The 25861-nt window shown below is 44.7% G+C and overlaps 1 protein-coding gene across 2 annotated transcripts; it reads right to left on the reverse strand.

Annotated features, from left to right (window-relative positions):
- Window positions 1–6339: 6339 nt before the first annotated feature.
- Window positions 6340–25246, reverse strand: IRAK2 (interleukin 1 receptor associated kinase 2). Of its 2 annotated transcripts, none has more exons than XM_086469956.1 (13): window positions 25050–25246; window positions 23127–23306; window positions 16732–16899; window positions 15912–16018; window positions 14276–14470; window positions 13645–13709; window positions 13071–13185; window positions 12225–12334; window positions 11663–11858; window positions 10892–10954; window positions 9635–9835; window positions 8960–9476; window positions 6340–8598 (listed from the first exon to the last, which is right to left on the reverse strand). In XM_086469956.1, the coding sequence occupies exons 1-13, from the start codon at window positions 25234–25236 to the stop codon at window positions 8480–8482; spliced, it is 2223 nt and encodes a 740-aa protein (XP_086326082.1). In that variant the 5' UTR covers window positions 25237–25246; the 3' UTR covers window positions 6340–8479. The 2 variants fall into 2 exon arrangements, with proteins under 2 accessions (XP_086326082.1, XP_009960378.2); XM_009962076.2 differs by having other exon boundaries at window positions 13645–13705; window positions 14272–14470; window positions 15912–16026; window positions 16731–16899; window positions 25050–25188.
- Window positions 25247–25861: the final 615 nt, after the last annotated feature.

Genomic DNA, 25861 nt, shown 5'->3' on the forward strand with positions numbered 1-25861 from the left:
CACTGCAGCTGCCAGTAAAACGAAGTCCAAGGAGCAAAGCACCAGACTAGTGTGGTTACACCTGACAGCATCCTCCACTTTGCTGGGCAACCTGCTGCAGCGTCTCACCACCCTCTTCACAAAAGATGTCTGCCTTGCATCTCACGTACATCTACCCTCTTTTAATTTAACGCCCTCACCGCTGGTCCGGTCACCACCTCCACAGAGGGCAGTTAACCCGATTCCCCATTTCAGCAGTTTAAAGTGCCCAATACACTAAAGGATCCTCGCGTACCGCCGCAGAAGTGATTTAGTGCAGTATTTCTGGTGCATAATTATTTGTCCATTGCCAGACTTCCCTTAAAAGCATGTGTGCACAATGGAATACATGCCACTTTTAATGCAGAACTCATCTTAAGTACCAACTATTCAGAAGCCTTTTTTAAATTAAAACTTTATATCAGGTTGGATTTGCTCTAGCATCTCCTTCCATTTCAGTAGCAAATCAAATGGAAAAAAGAACCAAAATTTCAACAAAATACTTTCAAGAATAGTAAGTTGCATGATTATCAGAATTAGCTGGCACACAGATATTTTGGCTTGGCATCAGTCAACTACACTGGCACCAATCATTGAAAAATTCCTAAAATTCTTCTTTTTTGCCCATATTGACATAAGTTCAAAAAAAAAAAAAAAAAGAGGGCAATCTCAGCTCTCACTGTGATTATACTGCTCAGGGAGTGCTCATGTGGTACAATCTGCCCTGGTACAGAAAAATAAAATAACCCACGTTACTCCTATGATATCTGCCCTTGGATTTTTCTGAAACAACTGTGCAATCTATTCGAAAAAAATAAGCAAGATCTCTACCCTCTGACATAGCACAGATAGCTTCAAAACTGGCATTCTTGTTATCTTATTTCTGAGCAATGACATTGAGGTATAAAACATCTAAGAGAAGCTGGGTAATCGCCTGGGTATTCACTACAACTGGTTGTCCTAACCCAAATACTGCATGCATTGAATGCCAAGATGCAAGGAATTACTTAACAACAACAACAAAAAAAACCAGATCAAAAGCCGAAGTAGAAGCAACTTCACCAAACTCGTCCTTCTCAGATTTCAGCAACCCAAAGGAATGGATTCTTGCAGGGCTGAAAAGCAGAACTACCCCTAAACCAATATTTCTTTACGCACTCAGTAGGAGTGTGACAAAGCACCCCTGCGTGACCTGGAGCCACCCCCAGCGTTACACAGAGAGCTGCTTCGGTCCCTGTGTGCCACCAGGCTGGGAGGTGGCAAGGGAAGAGTGCGCTTCTGTGCCAGTCCCGAGTTACTCACCCAGCCATCCCGAACCAGAACCTGGTCTGGGATCCGCCACTGTTCCTGTATTGCTTAAGTGCCCACAATTAAGATTTTCTTCTTAAAAGGAAAGCTGAATATGCTTATTTCTTTATGGTTCGTTCTTACTAATTATTTAAGATAATGAATGAAATATGCTAAAAAAAAAAAATCACATTAGGAAAAGGGCAATGCAGCCACCACAGGACTCAGCTGCAGCTGTAATCCATCTCCCTAAATTGAAGAGGATGCAGTATTACTTTTGTTTTCCAAAATGCTTAAGAAAAGTAAGTTGTCTTCTTCCACTAATTTGAGATGATTATTCAATTGTGAAAATAAGGTGACTAATTAAGCTATAATCAACCCAGTTCCTATGCAAAAAAAAACCCAACACCCGAAACAACAAAAGGAAAGAAATGAGTATAACATCACATCAAAGGAAAAACAATGAAAATAAGCAGCTAGTATTTTATAATGACTTTAGGTGTTTATAGATCAGGGAAGCCAAAAATATCCAGTCGCTTCAATTGTAATAGTTCCTCAAACTAAAGAATGATCTAATGCTTTTCTTTCTTTCCCTTTTCTTGCAATGGTACTTCACTAGACTGGGCTTTACACAATCAGGAAACTCCTAAAGCAAGAAACAGACTAAAAACATTTCATCCCCTTCATTTAAAAATTTTCAAAAAGAATCTCACCATTAAGATCCCACAAGTATTTTAACAAAGACATACTCACCGCCCTATTTTTGGTGGGGTTTTTTTGGTTCATCCACAAGCGTGGACTAGGAGAGGCTCCTTCAGTGACTGCACTCCGACAAGTCACAGGGTGTCCTTCAGTCATTCCCAACGCAACGAGCAGCTGCCGGGGCGCTCACCTGCTCCTGTTTTCTGTTGCAGTGGTCAGCCTTCTTCACGTTCTGGGATGACACGGACGCTCCTCGAGGTGCAACCCAGCTTACAGGAGTCCTTCCACACCGCACCTGGCGGAGGTTCCTCCTTCCTGACCATTCCCTGCCTTTCCAGGGCACTCGGCCTGCCTTAAGGCACACCGCTGTGGGTCACAGGGGATGTGTTTTCTGCTTCCTGTGGCTGCCAGCCTGTTGCTCCCCCAAGTCGCTCTTGTTTTCTGTTCTTTGCACGGTATTTACCTCCTCATGCTCAGGTTTGTTTTCAAGCTAGATAATAAATGAAAAAGTCTATTTGTTAGTAACATGTTTGAGCAGTTTTGCACAACTAAACAGATAGTATGTGTGTCAGGAAAGAACAACCTAAAGGATAAGAACTTTTTTCCCCCCTCCCAAGAAAGGGGCAGGTGCTACAAAACTCTGCAGGTAGCCAGTACGGTAACTGGAAATAGAGCAGTCAGATTCCCTACAGCTTTGCTCTCATCACACTTCTGCTTACAATAAAACACATCAGTATTTGTGTACCTCAATGGAAGTATTAAATGACCACCAGACACCACAGGATACTAAATGACATTCAGACAACATCAACGAATTATACAGATAAAAAAGGGGTAAATAGAGAATACAATTGGTTTTGGCCAACACAAAATACAAACTCAGTGTATTTTACGGTTTTGTTGCCTTGCTTGTTAAGATAAAAATCTGACTTTTACAAAGCCTGAGGATCTATAGAAAACAACCATCAGCAGCAAGCAAAAAAAAAAAAAAAAGTAGCTCTGCTGCAACAAAGGATTTTTACATCGTCTTTGTAATTAAAATGAGGTACTTTCTCAACCCATTATGTTCATTCTTGCAGTTTGTTGCAAGAACAGGAAGTCAAGATTTGAAAGAATTCCAGAAAGAAACATTATTTCATAACTAAAAATAGGAGTGACAGGAACAACTCTGAAAGTCTTTAAAGGAAGTGAATGAATGACATCAGATTGCCCTCCAAGTTACTAACTGAAGAAAAAGGAAATGATGTCTGAAACCTGACATTTTCATTTACACGTGCACCTACAGCTTGTTTTCAGTAACAGAACTCAAGACTATGAGGTATCACTGATATTGGTTTTGTGGGACCGAATGATGGCAAACGACGACACTACATAATTTTATATAGAGAGATATATTTAAAGACTATGACTAAATCTTTGTGCTTTTAGACATAGGTAACCATTAACTGACAGGGTTTAGCAAAAAGTTTAAGTCACAGACAAAAGTTTAAAGCATTAGTGTTGTTTGCTCTTGGCATGAGGGTGTCGGGCAAGAGTCACCCTGACCACGACCTGCCCTTTGGCCCTGGCAATGCCCAGGGAGAGCGCAAGCAGCGTGATGCCCTTTTCGGCTCTTACAGAAACAACTGAATTCATCATAAGGGAATAAAGAAGGACATGAAGCCATTCCCATACCTCACAAGCTATTTTTAAAACCAACACTCCGTAAGAAGTGCTAGAAACACAGCAGCTACGCATTCAAAGATTCCTTGCGGAACAGGATGCAAACAACATTCATTGGCTTTCCAGAGATGTCCCCCTTCAGACCACTGCACTAAAACATGGCCAATAAACAGCACGTTATCATGGGACAAACCGTTGCCACCCCACCCCATCCTGAGCCTGGGAAAAACCCAACATCAGGTGCTTTTACTGGCGCTGCTGCAGCAGCAGGATCCCCACACTCACCTCCTACACTCTGGCTCTTCCAGCCACGACGAGCTTTTGTCTTTTAAAGCAGCTCGCCCTCTCATCCTGAAATCCCGTTTGCCCCTCGAAAAGGCCCCTTCAGGCTGCGCCGGGCCTCCTGCCCCAGGGTCGCACTGCCCAGCTAGGGACCGCCCTGAGCGGGCCGCCCGCGCAGGCAGCACCGGGGCCGACCGTGGGAGCGCCGCACCCAGCCAGCTCCCCTACACCCCCCACGCCGCCGGCCCGGCTCCCGGCTCCCGGAGCACCGCTGCTTCGCCGCCGCTCCCCGCTCGGGTGCCCGGAGCCGAGGCCGACCCCCTCATCCAGCACCTCAGGGGCGAGCGGGGCGTCTGCCCCTCAGGAGGCAGCCCCGCCCCCCAAGGCGGGACGTTGGGGCCAATCCTGGCGCCGATTGGAGCGCCCCCGCTAGCGCTTGCATCGATTGGCTGTGCCAGGCACCCCGGAAAGGGCGGGAAGGGCGCCCCGCCCCGCCGTTCGCTGCGCTCAGTCCCGCCGTGGCGGTCCCTGGACCGCGGCCGAGCCCGGTGCGCTGCAGCCGGGGGTCAGTGTCCAGGCGATGGGCAGAAACGTGCTGTGGGGTGGGCTGCAGGAGCCGGAGCGCCCGCGGGTTCTGGTCTCGGCCCTCCGGGGAGCCCGGCCCGGCCCGGCCCGGAGCCGTGAGGGCGCGGCCCCCAACCTCCGCCGCGGGGCGGGGGGGCACAGAGCAGGCCTTCGGCCCTCCTGTGGTCTTCTGTAGCGAGACTTTCCTCACCGGGACAGGCTTTGTTAACTAGAGGACTTAACGAGAGAAAAACAGAAACCTGCATGGCTCGGGAGTGCTGCCCAAGCCCCGTGGAGCGGGCGGTACGAACTGCTGCAGCCGGCAGACATCGATTTGGGCGAGGGCGTCGTGCGGGGCAAAAAGTGCCCAAAGTACAAAATGTCCATTTGGTTGTAAGCACGCGGTGCCTGGCGGAGAGACGTCCTCAGCGAGAGCTGCCGGTACTGGCTCAGCTGTGCGGCTGGGCCGCGCTCTGCCCCTGGCTTGCCCCAGCCCGCTGCAAGTGCAGCCGCTGGTGTTGGTGGGGCCCGGCGGCCTCTGCCCCAGCTCCGGTGAGCCCCTGGCACAGCTCGGGGCTCAGTTACTCACCGCCAGGGACAGGCACGAGGGGCACACTGCGAGTGCCTCAACGCTTTCTGAAGAGTCAGCAGCTTTGCCCAGGTAACGAACGCTGTAGTTGTTTGCTCTGAATGATAATATTCTCCTGGAGGAACTGGGTCTGGAAGTGGTTGAATTTGTCCCCTGCAGGTTCAGGGTGTAAACACAACAAGATTCTGCTTAATAGTAATGGGACTGATGTCACACGTGGTTGGGTTTTCCTTGTGTGCTCGCTGTGCCGGGATGCCTGAAGGCGGAGTCCGGCCTTTCGATTTAGGGAAATTTACCATTTACTGTAGCAAACAGCACCAATGTGTAAGAAATAGCACCAGGAAATACAATTAATCAGTGTTAGGAAATGCATCTGTTTCATAGTTGCTTGAAAAAAAAACCCCAACCCTAGCATGTGTTGGAAGCTGTATATTTTACAGCTTTTCATTTTTAGATACAAAAATGTTCTAGTACAAAGGGTATGTAGGATACAGTCAATGGCTACGGAAAAACTTGCTGGTTTGTTATGTTGCAATGAGTAACCTTGAAAACTAATGCAGCTTTCTTCACACTGCATATTTAAATGCCGCCTTAGTTTTGCTAGTTTAGGTAGTTTGCTTCCATGTTTGTATTTATTTATGTTATTAAATGTACAAGGAAAAATAGACTAATGGGTCAGTGAATTGGTAATTGTTACCAGTAATCAACAGCAAGAGGGTGATGTTCATCCTCTAGGTTTGAACTGCACCTTCGAGAGGTGCCAATCTCCAAATTAGTTCTACTTGCTCAGGTCTGTAGTTCTGTAACAGCTGTATTTTTTTTTTAAATATATATTCTGTGCCCTTATTCTAGTGTTCATTGGTAAAAAAAAGCAGATCATTCTCCTTCATTTTTGACAAAGAGCTATGATGTCTTAAGGATAAAGGATGCTATAGATGGTGCATCTAAATGACAATAAATGTCAGTTGTGTCTCAGTAATCCTTGTAACTATTAATTTTAGAGTTAAATTTTTCTGGGGGGCACCTCAAAGGAAAAATCAGCTATTAACAGTGAATGAAGACTGAATAAACATGTTTGTGGTAATAATTACTAATGATTGTCTGCAAAGAGACCTTGAGCTGCTTCCCTACGAATACAAATTTACCTAAACAGGGTGGATCAAGATGCGTTTCCCTGTGCCATAGATCATAAAAAACCATGCTATAAAGAATAAAGATTTTTTCTTTTTTTTTTATTCACAAAGACATTAGTAAGCTGTAATGTATAAATTTGCCAAGTTGAGATTAAAATGTATGTTATACTGAACAGCCAAGTGAGGTCACAGACTACCGTTGCTGAACGACGACACAGTCCCGTGTACGTGTTACACTGTGTGCTCGCGTAGCTCTGCAAGGCTGTGTGTATTGCCTCGGGGCACTTCAGAACTGACATGGAACAGTTTCATTTTGTGACTACAGGAGAACAAAACCTTTAAACCACTTTTGTGGAACAGAACTGTGTCTAAATTATGTTTCTCAGTTTAAAAACTGGAGGTGTTCCGTTCAGCTCGGGGGTGTGTCTGTGTGCATTTCTTTGACGAGTAGCCCCAGGGTATTTACCATGGATCTCCCCAAATACACCCATGAGAACCAACGAGTATTACATTTTCAGCACCATCAAGTATCTCAATTAAATCTCATGTAGAGTTAAACAGTTATTGACCAATCTGAATATACTCAATGTTTCTTATGTCAGTACCAATGTTTTCTTGGTTTGATTCTGGTAAAATAAAAAAATTGACACTGGCAAATGCATAGACAGTATCTCAGGCACTCACAATTAAGGAATTTTACCAGTTTTTAGAGTAGAAATCAATTTGATAAATGTGTAGATGATTCTAATACTCAGGTCTTTAGTTAAAATACTTTTACTTGCTCATAATAGTACCTACAATGAACTAGGTACTATACCAGCAGAGAAGATATGAGGCCCTACTTGGAGCCCTTCGTGGAAAGCTAGGAAAACTGCACCATTACACAAGTCCAATGAAAAGAATTACATACAAATTTTGTATTTAAAAAAAATATTCCCTGGACTCCATTGTGAATTTTGGTGGTTTCTGTACATCAGGCCCTATCACCTGTGCTAAGGAGGCAGCAGTCACCTGTCTGTAAGCTGAGCTACGTGTTCTGGTAGTTCTTTTTGTTTATAATAAACCTGGATTGCCTTGGACTGCCCAAGAGCGGAATATGCTAACAATACTAAAAATAATAAATAGTCGTAACAAGAAAAATGACACTTTCTTAAGGGGGCTTTCACTTGACAATAAATATGACAGCATACAAGTCTCCTTTTTTTTTTTAAGTGTGATCACCAAGGCTGACCCCAAGCTGCTGATGCTGGGTGAGCCAAGAGACACACAGAGTGATCCCTCTGAGACTGCGTGGTGAGCGTGGCACCGTGAGCAGGGCCGCTTACTAGCTCATCTTTCACCGATTATGTAACTTATTGCCAGAATAAATACTACAAATCCAATTTCATGTGACCTATAACAAAACTAAAGACATTTAAAATTAAAATCTTGTCGCTAATCCCAAATATACAAGAGTTACCATGTGAAACACAATGAGAAACCTTAACCACATGTAAAGGACACTGAGAAAAAATTAACTTCCAAAAATACTCTTACGAAGTATTAAACACTGTCTTGGAGCTCCCGACAGAAACTTCAAGGTTAGACTTCAGATGGCGCCACAGGTATGCAGGTGGTGGAGCAGCGCCCAGCGCAGGCTGGCGGGGCTGTTACCTACAACTGTTCAGTGCGATCAGGCTGAGATTGAGGCACGTGGAATACATCTGAGAACTTGCATGAAAATACCTCTCTGGTAACGCGGTGTTTCTGAGCGTGAGGAGATGCACTAGGAGAGACCCCTTGAAAACTGAACCCTGCTCCGCTCTCGCTGAAGGGTTCTGCCCACTTGTACATGGCGGGGTAATGCTGAAGGGTGTGGGCAACCGGTTGCTGATCAGGGCTTGCGCTGTAACTCCAGGACTGTGCTTTTTAGTAAGACATACACTATATGTAGATGCTTTCTGAAAAGATCATACGTTATTTCTGCAATTGTTTGTGTTGGCCGTATCTTTCTAGTTGCAGATGAAAAGGAAGAGGGCATTTCTGTTTACAGAGTGGCATTGTGCTTTAATCTGCTTGGAACAGGTATTTTTTGTTTCTTCTCAGCGTGATCGCTTTCATTTTCTTCAGCCGGGGCTAATGTTTCTGATCCAGATCTGCTACTTTACCTAAGATGACAGGTACGCTTTTACCATCTTCCTAACAAAGAGACAGTCCTTATTTCTTCTTCTGAGCTGGCCACTGCTAATTAAGTCCATCCAATTTATGATTCAAAAAGTTCAGAACTGTTTAATTTGTCTTCTTCATACAGCAAAATATTTTCCATGAGCTTCTTTTTTTGATCATTTATCTTTATTTTCCAAGATGTCTCTCTGGCTAATGCTGAAAAACAAAAAAGCCCAAATATTGAGAAAAAAAAAGTCCATCTATTGTCTAAGGAATAGATGATAATTTTAAAATAAAAAACAAACAAACAACAAACTGTTTTAGGAAAAAAAACTGACAGAAAACCGGAAAACATTTGTAGATTTATTGGTAAAATCATAACCAAGGAGAAAAGATTTACTGAAAAGTAGGAAGAAGAACCTAAGCAATTCTGGAGACGAGTAATGTGTCCCTACTATTCTGATACTAGAGTGCTTTCACAAAAACTTTGTTTATTGTAACAGGAGCATGAGCAGTTTTGCCAGAACAGCTTGAAGATCAAGCTCTGCGCGCACTCTTCCGATTTAATTAGATTTACCTTGGGCAGAACATGAAGAGTCAAGGTCTGCGTTTTTTTGGTGAAAGGTGCTCTGTGCAGTAGACGCTGTTTCCAAGAGGTCATCGCTTCTGATCCCCGCCGCATGTCTTTCCTGGAGCCCCTTGGCAGGCTTGTCCTGCTTGAGCCAGTAATCGGGGGCTGCTCTATTTTCCGAATTGTGGCAGCTGTCGCTAGATAGCTCGTCTGCAGATCTGTCGGGAGGATTCCATATAAAACTACTTGACTCATCTGACTCACAGGGGACCCGTGACATCTGCCCGCCGTACATGTCGGGTGACACAACTCCTGTCAGAGGCGTGCACGGATCGGTGCTCGTCAGGATCACTGGCTGTGCGCTGCGCTCTGCATTCTTCCCTGAAGAAGGCACGTCCGTGCTGAGACTGGTTGTCTCATCATCAGTTTCTTCTGGAGTGTTCATGGAGAATCCAGAGGTGCTGCCTCCACAGATGTAATGCTCTCTGAATCTGGTTTTAGCCGTTTCCATCATTTCAAGCACCTGTTTTTAACAACAAAATCTGAGAATGCAGAATAATTCCTGTACCCCTGCTTACACATATTCTCCGATGTCATCGCTCTCAAAAATAAGTAAGGCATGAACGCTGTAGCTTTAGGCCTGGCTGTCAAGAAGACGTGGTCATGCATTTAAAATATTACCTCTGCTATGTTGGAATTCTTCTTTCTCAGACAAAGGCAGATGGCTGAGGCAAAATCGATAGCAACCTCTTCCGGCAAGTGTCCTGCTTTCCTGTCTAGGTATTTACAGCAGATTTCCTTGGCAGCTAGCTTTTCAAAATTTTTTACTTTGGAGTGTGAGCTTTCTTTCGCTGTTTGAATTTCATCAGCAATCATATCTTTCTGTTCAAAGGAAAGAGATCCATTAGTGAAGGCAAAATTAGCATGTTTATTTCTATCTGAATCACTGAGAATATGAGTCTTGCCACATATTTGTTATTATTGCTCCATAATGTCTGGGTTAGGGACCTAAAAGCTTTAAGAATCTCCATTCATGCAACTGACAGAAATGGTTTTTTTCACAAGAGAGAAAAGGCCAAAGGTTTTGTCTGCATGTGGCTAATGTCAGAGCAGACCCAGCTCTTCTGGCTTATGCCCATTTATAGGTGAGAAAAAATAATCAACACTGCCTATAGCAGCATTCTATTCTTGCACAGGCCTTTTCAGGTATTTGCTAAAGAACTCCAAAAGCTAGGATCCTTTATTGCCTGAGCCCATTTGAACATTGCTGAATTGCCTGGAAATAGTGAGTAGGAGTAATTGGTTTCACCTCAAAAGCTCCAACAAGGTGGCAGACGAGGAGCACATCCCACAGAAGGAACATAGGTGGGATCTGTTTTCATGAGAGTGGTGCTAATGGCAGTCAGGGAGCCCGGCCAGTCCTAGTTGCTTGTGAGAGCAGCTTGTGCAGGTCTAATCACAGCTTGGGCAAATTGGCCAGGACAGAAATTCCAGACGCCAGTGCAATACAGAAACACCTGAGAAACGCGATGGTGAGCAACTGCAGTCACCGCCTACCCAGGTTTCCCCATTCAGTTTAGCTCAGAACAGCTCCTTCTGGCACATAACAAACATGCAGCAGCACTTTAGCATAAAGCCTTGTCTCTTAAAGAAACACGTATTTAAACACCAGTTATTTGGAGTATCTCCTGTTATAATCGATTGGGCCAGCACTCCTGAGTGTGCTACGTGAGATGGGAATATATATATCCTGCTTCTACAAAGGCAGGTAGGCTGCTGATGTGAACGGGACCAGGACAGGGCTTCTCCACACCCCTTCTTCAGGATGCGTACAGCAGACTGCAGATAACAGACTGTAGTTATATAAAATGAAAATTCATTTTACAACAGCAACCCCGTTCAGTCGTGTTGGTACTTGTTATTCCTGCTTTTTCTCACCAGATAAACAGGGTGTCTTCCTTCATCCAGTGCCTTAATCCCTGTCAGCATCTCTGCTAAGACCTAAAAAGTATATTTGAAAGATAAAAACATTTGTTCAGAATTAATTCTGGTTTTGACAATTAGTTTTGTAACTAAAGAAACACTGAACTGCCAGGGCATTTTGAAATTCCGCTTTTACTTCAGACGGCTTAACAACGCCAGATCTGGGCAATCGTTATGACCCTTCAGATCTACCTCCAGAGGCAAGTCCAAATGTTATAGTTAGGTACAAAAGATATTCTTGAACCAAAGGATGAGAAGAAGATAATTCTAAATCTAGATAAGGAGTCACACTGAACAGAGTAACTTCCATTTAAATGGAAACACCTGGAGATGGGTGACATCATAGTCTATCAATTATTTCAGTTGAAATTCCACATTAACAGGTGATGTTTGTAGCAGTTCATGTGGCAAATCTGCAGAATTCTGAGAACCTAACTGCACTCTTTCTGCTACTCTTTTTTTTTTAAAAAAAATGATCAGCAGTAATAATTATTTTTGCAACAAGAAACAATTTTGTTTCTGTTTTTCACAAGATTCACCTCACTTTGCCACAAACTGAAGTCTATTTGGAGAGTGGACATAATTAAAGACTGGATTTCAATACATTGTACAGTCAGCAACTATGACATGAAATTGCTGGCAAAAGAACTATCTGAGGCATGTACTCTGACATCCTGTCTGCAAGCACCAAAGAATGCAACGGAACATGGGAAAAAGGCCACGCACCACACCACCGCTGAATAGATCAACTTTTTCTGTTAACTGCCCACGTCTGATAAAATCTTCCGGCAGATAAGTAAGGGAAGCTTGTAGGACTTTGGTTTTCATCATAGCATATTCTGATTTTTTATCTGCAGAATACAGTCGCAGACCTGAATGTCCAAGCTTTGGCGTAAAGTTTTCGTCCAACAAGACATTTGAGCTGTGACAAAGAAAGACAAATAACAATATTGGTCAAGTAATTACTTTAACTCGAGGTAAAGAATTAGAGTTTTACCCTTTTAAAGTCCAGCGCTGAAAGTTTCCAGCATTTGGCCTGCTGTGTATGAATGAAAGGATAAAGAATGGTATAAAGGGAGAGGGGGAAGCACAAGCACTCCAAAAATTACTTCAAAAGAACACACTTCCATAACTTAGAAAAGAGACAGATTAAACGTAAAACGGGAAACACCCTACAGAGCGAGAGACAGCAGAAAGCTACTGCAACTGGATTTCAACATTGTGGAAGCCTGCAGTTGTTACCGGTGTTGGAATGAACAGGTGACCCACGAAGTGCCAAACCCCTCACCTTTTGATATTCCCATGAAGAATTCCAAAATTATGTAAATACTTTATGGCTCGGATGAGCCCTATAGAAATGCTGATTCGCATCTCCCAGGTCAGTGGAGCAGAATCATCCTGCAAGGAAGCGAGGAAAAAAGTAGTATTTTATAGAATAAAAACCCTATAAGACATTAGTAGTTTGGAAAACCAAAGGCTTAGTTTTAGTCCAAATGAAAACTTGTACTGACCTAAATGAAAAGTTTGGTCCAAGGCAGAAACTGGTGGTTTCTAGGCCAAGGAAGGACCCCGTCCTTAACTACTGAGCTGCCCGCTTTGCCTGCCGTAGGACAGTGAGGGAAGGCTGCAGCAAGGCTCATGCTTGTCCAAAGCATCGAGCCCTGGCCATTACTGCAGCGTGGCGCTGGTTTCGATGGATTACTTTCCTGATGTTCCTCTGCCCTGTGACCTCCTCTGCAAATGCTCCTTCAGTGGGTGCGAACACCTCCAATGTTCCCTCTTAAGCCCTTGTAACAATTCATGGCACATGATGCCAATGAATATGATGATGGGTTCTACAGAAACGTATTTCCAAGTGCAATTAGATATTACATTATGAACAGACACATTTTGCAGATTCCTCACTACTTTGGAGGTCTCAAGGCTGCACAGCAGAAACTTCCCGTTGCCCTGATCTGCTGTGCAGCAGCCCTGGGAAAGGGCTGCAGCCTGGCTCGTACTTGCAGTCAAGAGGTTGGGGCACTTTTTTTCCTGGCTGTTTCTCAGAATGTGAAGAGATATGTTTGCTTTTCATACAGGGACAGGACAGGACTTGCAATCACAGACAGAAAATAGACACAGATTATTTGCTTACTTGACACTGCAGTTTGTTTTGTAGCGATCCATTAGACAGATATGGATATATCAGACAGTGCAATCCAGTTTCTACTGAGAAACCCAGCAGCTGCAAGATGTTGACGTGACTACACCTGCAGGCACAGATTAACAAGGATTTGCAAATGAAATAAGAGCAACACAGAAAAAAACATTCCTGAGCAGGAATAAATTCCTAAATTCAAGGCGACTGGGAACTGTGTGCTGCAGCTGGAAGCACAGAACGGCCCTGAGCAGGACGGCAGAAGGCAGAACCTCGCAGCGAAGAGACCTTACAGCAAAGCCCCGTCCCGCGCAGGCAGGAGGGATGCTGAGCTGCAGAAGGAACCCTTCCTCACCCCCGGGGCTGGCAGAGCGGCTGCGTGTGCTCCACAGCGGCCTGCAGCAGTGCTGGGAGCACAGATGGTGCTGCAGTACGGGCCGTGGCAGTGCAGAACCCCCTGTCCCCAGCGCAGCGCAGTGCCCGGGGACAGACGCGTCAGCCTTGAACCGAACAGGGGCAGCAGGCTACGCGCAGGGCACGCACGGACTGCGGGGGAAAGCCAACCGCTTACCGAAAGCAAATCTGTACTTCGGTGTGAAAGAATCTTTGGGTGGAACTCGGGCTTGTACATTCTGTCTGAAAAATGAAAACATGCGAGAGAATGTCAACAGTGACCATTAAGGTGTTGCGCGTACACAGATCTCTCAGCCTGCAGATGACAGGCTGCTTGAGACAACAGGCAAGTATCACTGATGGCAGCTTTGTGTCAGAGACAACAATTAATTGAAAATTAGAACAAAGACCAGTGTAAAAACACCTCTGATCCAATCATCAATGCGGGTAGCTACATAGCAGGCTACTCCCACACACAGAGTTAATAAAACTACCCACATCACGGAAGCAGAGAATCACAGAATGGAGATCATCTGGTCCAGCTGCCCCACCAAAGCAGGTTCGCCTACAGCAGGTCACACAGGAACGTGCCCAGACGGGTTGTGAGTATCTCCAGAGAAGGAGACTCCACAGCCTCTCGTATGCGTTTGCTGAATCTACGTTTGTTTACTTTACATCATTTCGTTTTCACCTCTCCTTTTGTGCAGCCATGCTGGTTCCTTGACCACACAATATTACACAACTGCTAATGCTCAAGAGATACAAATAACGTATTTCCTTCAAAGAAAAAGAGAAGGTGGAGTACTTGCCTCTTTCAGTCTTTTGATGACATACACCATGTTGTTCCTCTGACCTTTGTAGACATCTGCAAAAGCACCTTCACAAATTCTGCTCTTGTCACTGAAACCATTTGTGGCATTAGTAACTTCCCTCTGGGTCCACAAAAGACTCCCGCTGGGGAGATCAGTCATTGTCTCCTGCTGAGGAGTAGAAGAGCTGCAGGGCTACACATTTGTAGAAGAAACAAGATTATCTCATGAAAATTCCTAAGCTTTTTCCTCCTTTCAGGTGTCTTATTCTCTTTTCCATGATTTGAGCAGTCACTTTGATTGTTGAAAGAAATTGTGAAAGGTACTGTGCGATCACTTATTAGGGTTTCCCTTTGTGATACCTGCCTTGATGGGCTTTGTTGATGTAAAAATTTTGCATAGTAGAAGAGACTTGAAAACAGTTATCAATTTGCATTTTTACCTTTCCCAGAAAACAGACTCAGTTTTGTTTAAAGGTCCGTGTATTTATTTGAAGTGATGTTAGTATAAGTTACAAAAAATATTAATCTTTATGGCTGGGGCATATATTAAGAAACAGTTGGCTCAGAAAGTAGGGTCCCTCATGATGTATTTATATTCTGGTAGGAACTTCACACCTACTTCTGAAGCAGCTGGTGTCGGTTGCACAATAATTTGTTGCTTCCAGTGTGGCAAGTCCTAATGCCAATTGTTATTACAGTTCCACTGTAGTCTAATCAAGCCGTTTTCACAGCCTTAATGTGCTCCAGGCTTGAGAAAACAAAACATTAACTCCCTCTCAAAAACACTGAAACTACTGCATTCTCTGTAGCAATCTTCTCTTCTGGCTGGTACTCCTGAAACATGTTCTTTTGGAAGAGTTTAAACTCTTAAAACTCAATCTTCTTTAAATAAAAAACCTCAAACAAAATCAACCAAAGAAAACAGGCCAAGACAGAACCATGATGGGACCAGAGCGTGCACATGACTCCAGGAAGCACTCTGAGGACCCACAGGACAGACCTAGCTAGACTATCTTAAGGACAGCAGAGCTGTAGGGAGAAAGGAACAGGAGACTGTGCTGAAATAATTAGGAGCACCAGAAAAGCTGGTCACATTGAGATGCTTAAGCACTGGAACAGGGGCTCAGAGAGGTGATGGAACCTCCATCCTTGGAGATTTTCTATTATCAGCCACAGAAAGCTCTGGGCAACCTGACTTAAATTTGGTACTAGCCCTGTTTTGAGCAGAAACCACATTTGAAGCATAAAATTAAAGAAGTGTGCTATTCTGACTAGTCAGTGGTATATATTGCACTGGCCTGTGATCACACCAGAAATGTGAAGTCCTCCGTAAAATCTATACGGGAAATTCCTTCAACATTAATTGCTATTTGTGGACATGTTACCCATGCAGAGCTATGCAGTATGCAATATTGTTAATTCTTCCCTTCACTGGTTCTTCACTGGCAAAAATTGACATAAATAATCTGTAGCATTACTATTGTATTCAGTCCAAACAAATTGTAATCAGGCCCCACTTTTTCACCAGCTCTATGTTTTAATACAAGTAGAGGGATAAACTTTAATTGAAAAAACACAGAATGTCATAAAGACAATTTTCACTGTTACAATCAATGAGCACTCAAGGGATTTACCTTCACACTTGATGAGACAGGAGGATTTGACTGTAAGGATTTCAAAAGGTCTCTTGGGGGAGGTGGTGGAGAAGGAAGTGAATACAAGGCCCCTTCAGAAACAGCACCTGGAATTGAAATAGCAGGATTGAAAATACACCTTATTTTTGTAATAGCACAGCCAGGGACTAATTAGGAAGGTGTGGGGTATTTTGTGCATTTCCTAACCAGGGGTAATCTGTGACAAGCTGTCACAATGTGAAATACTGTGTGAAGACAGGGAGCTATTTTCCTGGTTCCTCTTTGCAAGATGACTATGCAGACCTCTCTCATCCTGGCTCGGGGACATCGAGCTCCCTACGTCTATACCGTTGGTCAGATGCTCTCCGCGGTCTGTCGCGTGGCTCTGCCTCTCCCTTTCCCAGGCAGAGGGGCCTGCTGACCTGTGCACAGCTTGCTTCTGGCCTAGATTCATTCTGCATGGAGAGAGGGACATGGGGCAGGAAATATGTGCACTGATCTGGTCTTAGCATGGAGCCATGATGGGACCGGGGTGTTCGCAGAGACCTGGGAAACAGCTTGAGATCCCGAGGATGGATATGATATAGCCAGCACCGCTCGAGGCCAAGAGAGCTATAGGAAGGAGGAACAGAAGGCTGTGGACTAAAGTTAGGAATAAACAGCTCAGGAGACAACAGGGCTGGGAAAAGGGCAAATTTCCAAATGTGACTGTTTTGAAGAGCAATATATTCATTGTGCTGTACTGAAAGTGAATGGGGAGCAGTCTTGTCTATATGGCCATTTCAATGTCAAAGCAAATTCAGAATCTCTTACTTACTACCTGCTGGTGATACTCCCAGATGTGAGGAGTCTGGTGATGGCAACACACTTATCTCGTTTTCTCTCTCTTTATTTTTGTTTTCTATGGGAGTTAAAGATATGTCCTCCTGTTTAGGCAGCTCTACCAGCTCTTCTTTTTCAGAGTTGGCAATATTAGAGGCTGATGTCCCTTCAGAGGAGAACAAAGGAAAGATGAAGATTGTGTGACTCTACTCAGTTATCAGGAAATAAACCTAGTCAGGAAAACAGACTGTAAATTAACATGAACATTAACATGAACATTCAAGCAATTTATTGTTAAATTGCTGGAATGCTATTGGCATTTAAATTCAGACCATATTCATGACATTAACTACTACTGAAAATTAATAAGTGATAGTTTCAAACAATGGTCAGTGATGACAACGCAAAAGATATGTAGTCTCTTACAATACGGAATTAGCAATAATAGTATATTTATTTTGTCATTTTCTATATAACATCATTCAGCCACAGATCTCAAATCACAAATATCTCCCAGCCTAAAGAAGGCATCTAGTTCTTTGTCAGTTGACATGGGACTGAGAGGAGGTTTGACAGAGTTGTATTGGTTTTAGTCAGTTAATATTTTAGGATGATTTTCAGTTGTGTGGTTTTAGTATTATGACCATGCTCATTCCCATAAAACACTTTCCTATATAAAACTATTTGCAATGAAGAATCATAGTTTTATTTACAAACAGAAAGAAAGAAACTGGAGACAATCTAGTGAAAACATAAAAATGGCCAAAGGTCAAGACTGACTGATATATAAGGAAAAATTAAAGTCTGAATTATTGATTCACTACAGCTCTAAAAGATCCTCTGCTGTACACAGCTGAGCAGAATCTCGGAATCAGGCCTGAAAAAGCAACTTGAACTCTGGTTAAAAGAAGTACAAAGATGCTTTCAGCATACAGGGACTTGAAGAGTATGTGCCTCTTAGAGGGAATTATTAAAGTTAGATTAGACTATAGTTAGGATGTAAAAAAAATAAAGTAAACCAAATCAAGATACTGTGATATACAAGGCTGTCAAAATCTCCTGAAGAAGCAGCTGAATTCTTACTCATGAATACATTTCCTCCATCCCTGGAGGTGTTCAAGGAACACAGATGTTGCACTTTGGGACATGGTTCAGTGAGCATGGTGGTGTTGGGTTGACGGTTGGTTGGACTTGATGATCTTAGAGGTCTTTTCCAACCTTTTCTATGATTTAAAACTGAAGTTGAAAAGGAGCTTGGAAATGCCCAGTGTGCACTAGGGATGATATAAGGACTTCCTACAGCCTGATAATCACATTTTCTTGGTTGTAGTTCTAAACTTTTGTTTTTACCTGGCACCTTTTGTCAGCAATACATTTAGCATTTTCTTAAAAATAAAAATTAATGTTTTATTTTTATATGAAATAAAATAAGCACAAGTATTAATACAAGGGGGTTTTGTCATGCTGGTTTATCAGCTTTGTGCCCTAAGCGTGGTGGTGATCTTGCAATCAAAAGCAGCAGGCCCCTGCGTTTGGAATCAGATCATAGCTGGTGTTCTTCTTTGTGGTACAAGCAAAGCACTGGGAGCATCGGAAACAAGCAGGAAGGGGTGTGTTTCGTTTATAATCCATGCTCCTTACAGTAAGCCAACAGTCAGGAGAAGTGTGGAGGAGAAGACAAGCTATGACAGTTTCCATGTACTAAAGGCTGAAGAGTAGGAGCAGATGAAAAGCAATAATGGTAGAAGTGGGCATGTTCACATCAGGCAAGTTTTTTCCTTTGACCTCTGTCTGGGGTTTGTACCCGCTTTCTTCAGTGTCACCTATCAATGCAGGTTTGAATGAAACTAGGTCTTCAAACCAGAACTCAAAAAAATCAGGTCTGTTTCTTTATTGCTGTGTCAGGAAGCTATGAAATGCCAAATTTCAGAGGGTTTCAAAATTAGCTATCAAACAGCCTGCAGGCTTTTAGTCAAAATGAGAGTCCCCATATTCCGCAGTTGTTGGCTTTTCCCTCCTGCACTTTAAGATAGAAGTCTCTAAAATTAGAATCACTTCCGTCTTTCAAATTATTTTTCAGGGTCTTTCATAAATTTTGCAACTTCCTGCACATCAGACAAACAGGTCACCACTGAAGCTGAAGAACTGGCACACACAAAAAATCATTATTGTGGACATCCAGAAGTGGGACTGGAGTAGTGCAAGGAATTGTTGAAGGGAGGTAGAAGGCTGCTGGAAGCAATCTGCCAGCAAAACATCTACCCGTGTGTTGCACCTGATTCTTTTAAGTCAGAATGAATAGAATTACGGTGATGTCAGGACCACTTAGTTTTCTAAAGTGCCCGACAGACCAAGCAATGTATTCTCCATATATGCCCAAGAGGAATCACCTGAATAAGTATACTCAGATATAGATTAAAAAAAAAAAAAAAAAGCAGAAATAGAGGTTAAAGACTTCAAAGACTTGTCTAAATCTAAAAAGATCCTGCTAGGAATCACTTCTGCTTATGACTAAGCACACAGGGGAATGCCCCTATTGGGTTAATTCCAGCAAACATTAACTGCTTCCACATGGCAGAACAACAAAATGATCCAGCCTTTCTGCCACTTAAATTAATACCACGTTTTGTGAGGGACTTCAGTATAGAAGACAACTACTTGAAGCTTTTGAAAAAGTTAATTTCATTGTAGTTTTGCGATTTATTGCATTTGAATTGATCTGGGACAAAAATTAATATTGATCATCCAGAAACATGACTAAAAAGTGATCACTCCACAGGATTTGTCTCTTCCAGCCTCTTTTAAATCCTCTTTACCTAGCCTTCGTATTGTTTTACAGAATTCAGAGTCAAAACCAAAATCACTCCTAACTCCTTATGAGCCCTTTGTGGAACAGTCCAATATTGTAGTTCTCCCATCGTCACAGAGCAAATCAGAGACACCAAGGTATGTTAGATCTGGTATATCAGTTCGGTGTCTTACTGAGCTGACTTGAGCGCGTCCATTTCTTGCCATGGTCTCGTAATATTTACTTTCCCCGTTTACCATCTAGCCCACAGAAATCACTATAAAGACCCTGTTCACTTGCATCAGCCAACTACAATTTTTAGAAACCAAGCTTGTCCTTAGAAATCCCAGCCGAAGTGTACTCCTGCAGCCTGGAGGAAGTTGGCTGGGTTTTATTTTTAACAAGGGCAAACCCCTCTGTTTTTGCAGCTTGTGGCAAATGAAGTCCAAAAATTCTCAGAAATGGTTTTGAGAAAGCTCAAAGGAAAAATAAAAAAGTAAATCACAGGGGCAGAAGAGAAAGCAGGTAATCCCCGCCGGTACCAGGCCTGAAGTCATGGGGAGACTGCGCAAGCCACGGGGATATTGACATACCACTTCAAAGAGAACCAGTCAGACAAACAGCATGACGAGTGTTTCTGCGCAGTGACGATGATTATTTTTGGCTGTGTTTTATCGGTATTTTTAAGGGCAGTGTTGCTGGAAGCTGCTTTTGGATTGGAAGCCTGATTCCTCGCGTTTTACATAACCAGAGAGACAAATCTTACATGGTTCTTTGTGTAAGCAACCTTGTCGGGGGCTTTAAAATGCTGCCTCAGGGTCTGATCCAGTGCCATGTGCTGGCCTTCGTGCACAGGACCAGGCCTGGTGATCAGAGATCCTCTGGGTTTCCAGGGGGTCATTCTACTGGGTGTGCTGGACATCAGCCTGAATCCAACAATGTGCTTTGCAAGCAACAGCTCTCAGGAACTAAATACACAAAGCTTCTCTTGGAGTGATTTACCACTGCAGTGTGCTGCACTAATCTCGGTTTGACATCTACTCAGGGTCTTGTTTTAAAGGCCTGCAAGAGAAGAGAAGACCCTCTACCTTGGGGTAAAAGCAGCAGCAGCTCAGTTGTTCTAACAGGTAATTTTTCTAAGCTCTTTGAACTCAGCTTTTGCAAAAATGGCAAAATGAACCCACATGGGAAACAAAAGGCATCATACCTGACTGAACAAAACCGGCCACTTCCAGATAAAACGGATTAAAATTATGTTGAAAATTGTTGCTGCTATTATGTAGTGGTAAAAGCATTCAGTAATTTTTCAGTTTCATTTTTTATGTTTCTTGGAAGGAGAATGCAGGTGGGTTTTTTATTAAATCACAGTGTAGAGAGTGGGAGGACAGAAATGTCAATGAACTCTGTAAAGGAATACGCTGAAGTCAGCCAGCCCTAAACAAAGGTGGGCCCCAGGATGTGCTCTGGCAGGGAGAGAAGGCAAGGACTGCACCTCATTAATTAGAGATTAGAGGTGTGGTAGGTTACCTGTGTTATGTAAGAGCACCCAGAAACTCCCTTTCTGGACTCAGCTGCTGAACACTGAACAGGCACAGAGCAAAAGGGTCATCGTGTCAGGGTCGTCACCCTCTACTCCAGAGTATCCATAAAAATACCATTAGCAGGGCGCCGGGCTTATTGCATTGGTCATACCTGGATCAGACTTACTCAATGTAGATATTAAAAAAAATTAAAAAAATTAAAAAAATAATCAAGATTTAGTTTTCAATCCTGTCCACTCGGAGAGGACCCTCAGAGTCACAGCCACTGTGACTAAATTAACCAATATACAAATTAAAACAGATTTGGGTTCGCTTTCCTGTAGCTTTGTTTCCTTTGCTGTGGAATGAGGCGTAGGAATGGTGACGGTCTCCTAAGCTGAATGCTGTGACCAGGTTCAGTCAGCAAGTGGATCTGCTGAATCAGAGGGCTGCCTGTGGGTGGTGGCAGAATCAGTTACGTTAACTGAGCAGCGCTCTCGTTAGGGTCTGTGGTTATTTGGCTTGATGTACTAATTGCTTGAAGGCTGCTTCTGCTGTAGTACTTAATATTCCTTTTTTTTTTAAAAAAAAAAAAAAGAAAATAGGATTTCAAATACCATTGTTAAAGATTTTTGTTCTGCCATGCAAAAATGAGGGCTAAAAGTCATGCCAATGCCAGGAAACTACAGCAAAACAGCAGTGCCACGCAGAGACACACTGTGGCGAGAAACCCGTGATGCGTTACCGGACTTTCCATGAGAAATGCCTCCAGCGGCTGGGCAGCCGTGCCAGCTGCCCGCTGAGCTGGCGGCCCTGCCCTGACAGGCAGGCTGCTGTTTCGCAACAGCCGCGCGCGCTGTAACCCAAACTCCCCTACCGTAACCCAAACCCCCCTGCCGTAACCCAAACCCCCCTGCCGTAACCCAAACCACCCCTGCCGCTGGCGGCTTCCCTGGCACCGACTGTCCCGCACCTCTTCCCCCTGCAGAAGCACACACCCTCGCAAGCTTTGAGTGCTTCCCAAGGGCGCCTGGGCAGCACTCTCTAAGCGTTTTTGGCCGCATCACAAAACCCTGTGATTTTTCTTTCTAGTAATTCTCTGTGGAGAACTGGCAAAATTCATACAAACATCTGATTTCCAGAAAGTAGATTTTGGGTGGGAGTATGTGTGAAAAGGGGAACGTGGCCTGCGCAACTTTTTGCAGCAGCTCAATACAGAAAGAGAGTATGTGGTCCAGGGCTCAACAGATTTGGTGGTAGAACTGGATGAAGGTACAAAAATGGACAGCTGCAATTTAAAGATAATTTTCAATGGAGAAAAAGGGAAAGGAAAATTCTATTTAAAGGCATTGTGATTTCTAGAAGGCAATAGTTTACCTTAACTAGCGCACTGAGTTCAAAAGCTAATCAAAAAAGACAAATCTGAAGTAGAGCTAAGTGGAGAATGTGAGAAGGATTGCATGCAAAGAGTCAGAAAAGACTACAGTTTAATTTATGGAGGGATCAAGGAGAACATATGATAGGAATAGAGAAAATATGAAGTGGAATAAAGAAATAGCAATGTAGGTAGTCGATAAACCATTTCTCCTTTTTGTAACCTTTTCCTTACGGGGTAGGAAGCAGGCTGCATAGGCCAAACCGAGCATACGTTTTCTACTCTGAGTTTGTTGACAATTAGAGTATAATGACAAAATTTCACAGAGAAACAATAACGTATGAAAAATTAAAGTATTCATAATTAATCTCTGTTTTGAAACCCTGTCTGATGCACGCAAGTGCCACCCCTTGTTCAGAACACAGCCAGTCTCTCTTTGGCACCTCTCGAAGCATCTGAGATGGCCACTACAAGGTGGGATGATGAACTAGAGGGACTAGTAATTCCTCCTCTATGTCACCTCTTCCTTTCCCACCACAAAGTTTATTTGAGAGAGCAGAAAATCAGAATCAGTGGAGAAATTTTAGAATTTGAGCATGAGACTCCCAGCAAAAAGTTTCTCCAGTTAGCAAGACAGACGTACTGGGTTGTGTCTGGGTGCCCTGAGGAGCAGCACAGACTCTCCGCGGGAGCAAGGCGCAGCTACTCACAGTCCAGAATGACTTGAGCTGCTCGGTAGAGCTGCAGCCCTTGCAGCAGGTCCAGGAGCTGCTGCACCGTCGCCAGCCTCACTCCCCACCACCACATGAGCTCTCTTGTTATGCTGATCCCCGTCTTCTCCATGCACTTGATTTTCCGTAGCTCTGTTTGATCAGTTATCACGTAGGAGGCTGGTGGGAGACAACCGATATTTCTGTTTAAAGATGAGAAAAAGCAAGCGAGTGCAAGCAGGGAAAAAAGCTAAGGGGCAAGACACACTTTGCTTTTCCATTTGCACACTTTTAAAAGGAAGGATCACAATAAATTAGCTATGTGGACATGAAGAAAATTCAGTTCCTAAAGTAAGATATTCCTTTTATTCATTTGACCATTCTGGAGAAAATGTTGTTATATCTGAGACCCAAAAAGAAAACCCAGTCACACTTTTTAGCATATTTTCCCCATAATCTTCCTTCACCTTAAATCTTTGTAAGTTCCAATTAAATTCCTGGTGTGGTTCTCCCGAAATAGGCAACAGAAGTCAGTGGTGAGGTTGCACTCCCATCTGCAGTACCAAGTACCAGTAATACGGTGCACTCCTGTCTGCAGTACTAAAGACCAGTATCGTGGTAAATAGTGGTAAATCAAATAGTAACTGAACCACCTAGGAGTGAGTTACACTCAGACAGACCTGTTGGTGACAGGCAGCAATACCGAAGAGCAGGAGATACCGTGCTAAAGCTGAGCCTACACCATTTGTCGCAATTCCCAAGCAGGCACAGCATGCTGGTTACCCTCAGCACTCCTCGGCTGGCTCACCACCACGTAACCCACCTCCCCTCACCCAGCTCCTGCTAGACCCGCTGCAGCCGGCCGCAGCGTAAGCGCTAGGTACAGCACCGCGGGCTGGAGGAGGGCGAGGTAACGAGGTGGTACAACCACAGACGTGTCGGGAAATGCCCTTGCGTTGCAGCAGAGGGCTGGGGGAGAGAAGGCAGGAGCTGTGCTGAAACAGCGGTTCGTGGGACACGGCCACCTTGTCACTCCGTCCCGCGATTTTGTGTGCTTTCAGCTGTGCTCAGCGGTGGTCTCCTGGGGGGATACCCACCGAAGGCGCCTGTCTGACTCGGCCCCTCTCAGCTGCCCCGCACCTGATGTGCCACTTGCTCAGCCTGTAGGAGAGAGGCTTGGGGGCCGGCGGGTGCGTGTGGAGACAACAACTCAGGAGCTCACATCTCAGCTGGCTTCAGAGGGACATTAGGCATACAGTTCTATGCATCACAGTGGAGATGAATCTCCCTGAAGCCAACAAGGTTAACTGGGCTAAGAGTTTACCCAGCAGACAGAGTCAGTGAAGTCTCAAAAATAAAGGAAGGTAGGCCACCCAAGAAAAGCTTCAGGTCAGAATCGTTTGGACTGGGATACAGGAAAAATAAAAACCTCAGAGACTGCATTTTCTATACTTAACTGGACATGGCCAGGACCGAGAAAAATAAGGGCAGTAAGTATGAGGGAATGTTCCTGAAGTGAAGGAAGAAAGAAAAAAATAGAACGTGTAAGCACACGTGAGGGATGTTTTGAAAAGAGGCAAGCAAGTAGCAGAAGATAAAGTGTAAAGGAGAAGGAGTGTGAAAGGTAGTAGAGAGCGAGGGGAGGGAGCCTGGCTGCCCGAGAGAAGCCAAAGGAACACGTAAGTCTGGAATTCCACCTATTAATTGGAGGTTTTGCTCAATCCCCAAAACAGATCAGTGCATGGGAATTCCCTGTCTACAGGATGTGCTCTTCCGAGCGCCAGGGACCGCTGGCCAGACACCCTGCGTGGGACCGCCGCGAACCTTGCCTGAACCTCGCGCCCTTCCACGGCACCTCTGCCCCACCACCTTGGGGAGCACAGCCCTGCTGCCAGCCCACCTGCCCCGCAGTGGCCCTCTCACCGAATCGCATCCAGTCATAGTCACTCAAGCAGTCCATCTTCTGGCAGAAATCTTCCAGCACCCAGGCAGGCATGCTGTGAACGTACAGAGCTGGGGGGGAGCCCCCTTTCAAGGCGAGGGGTGGCTGCTGCAGGGTCATGGCTTCACAGTCCCTCTCTGGAGAGCCCTTTGTGCCCGCCGTGGCCATCAGCAGCGGCTACGCATGCTGCACGCCGAGGGCTGGGACTTCGGCCACAGGCAGTGACGTCCGGCAGTCTCTGCCTCCTCTGTGCGCGGTGGAGGGTTGATTTTCTCCAAAAGCTTCCTCTTCTCGAAGGGGCTGGCCCTGACAGCCTGTCCCCACCCCGGCCCGACTTGCTCTTGGCTGGGGGAAGAGCCAGGAGAGACAGACAAGCGTTTCTTGGCAGAGTCAGACCGCACTCCGCTGCTTCCTGTGCTGCTGACGTCAGGCTCCGGCCCCAAATGCAAATCAGATTTTCCTTTCCACGAGTGCTCATTGCTCCAGCCGGGTTGCCAAAGTGCAAGTCCCACGTGATGGAGGCGAGCGGCGCTTTCCTGCGTGTAACACGCGGCTGGTATTGCCGACGGGCTGCGCAACGGCTGCTTACGGACAACGCGAGGGGCGTGTGGGCCGGGAGAGGTGCCCTGCAGAGCCGCCGTGCCTGCTCAGCCCAGACCTTGGCCGCGTCCCCAGGGCAGCCAGCCAGCGGTTTGCTCACCCACACGGGGACAGAGACGCGTGCGCACGTGCGTGTTTAAACGTCGATTCCCCTCAGAGCAACACCAACCGTGCTGCCCGCCACGCTGGGGGC

Source organism: Leptosomus discolor, chromosome 9 (genome assembly GCF_034619465.1).
Source record: "Leptosomus discolor isolate bLepDis1 chromosome 9, bLepDis1.hap2, whole genome shotgun sequence".
Classification (NCBI taxonomy): Eukaryota; Metazoa; Chordata; class Aves; order Leptosomiformes; family Leptosomidae; genus Leptosomus; species Leptosomus discolor.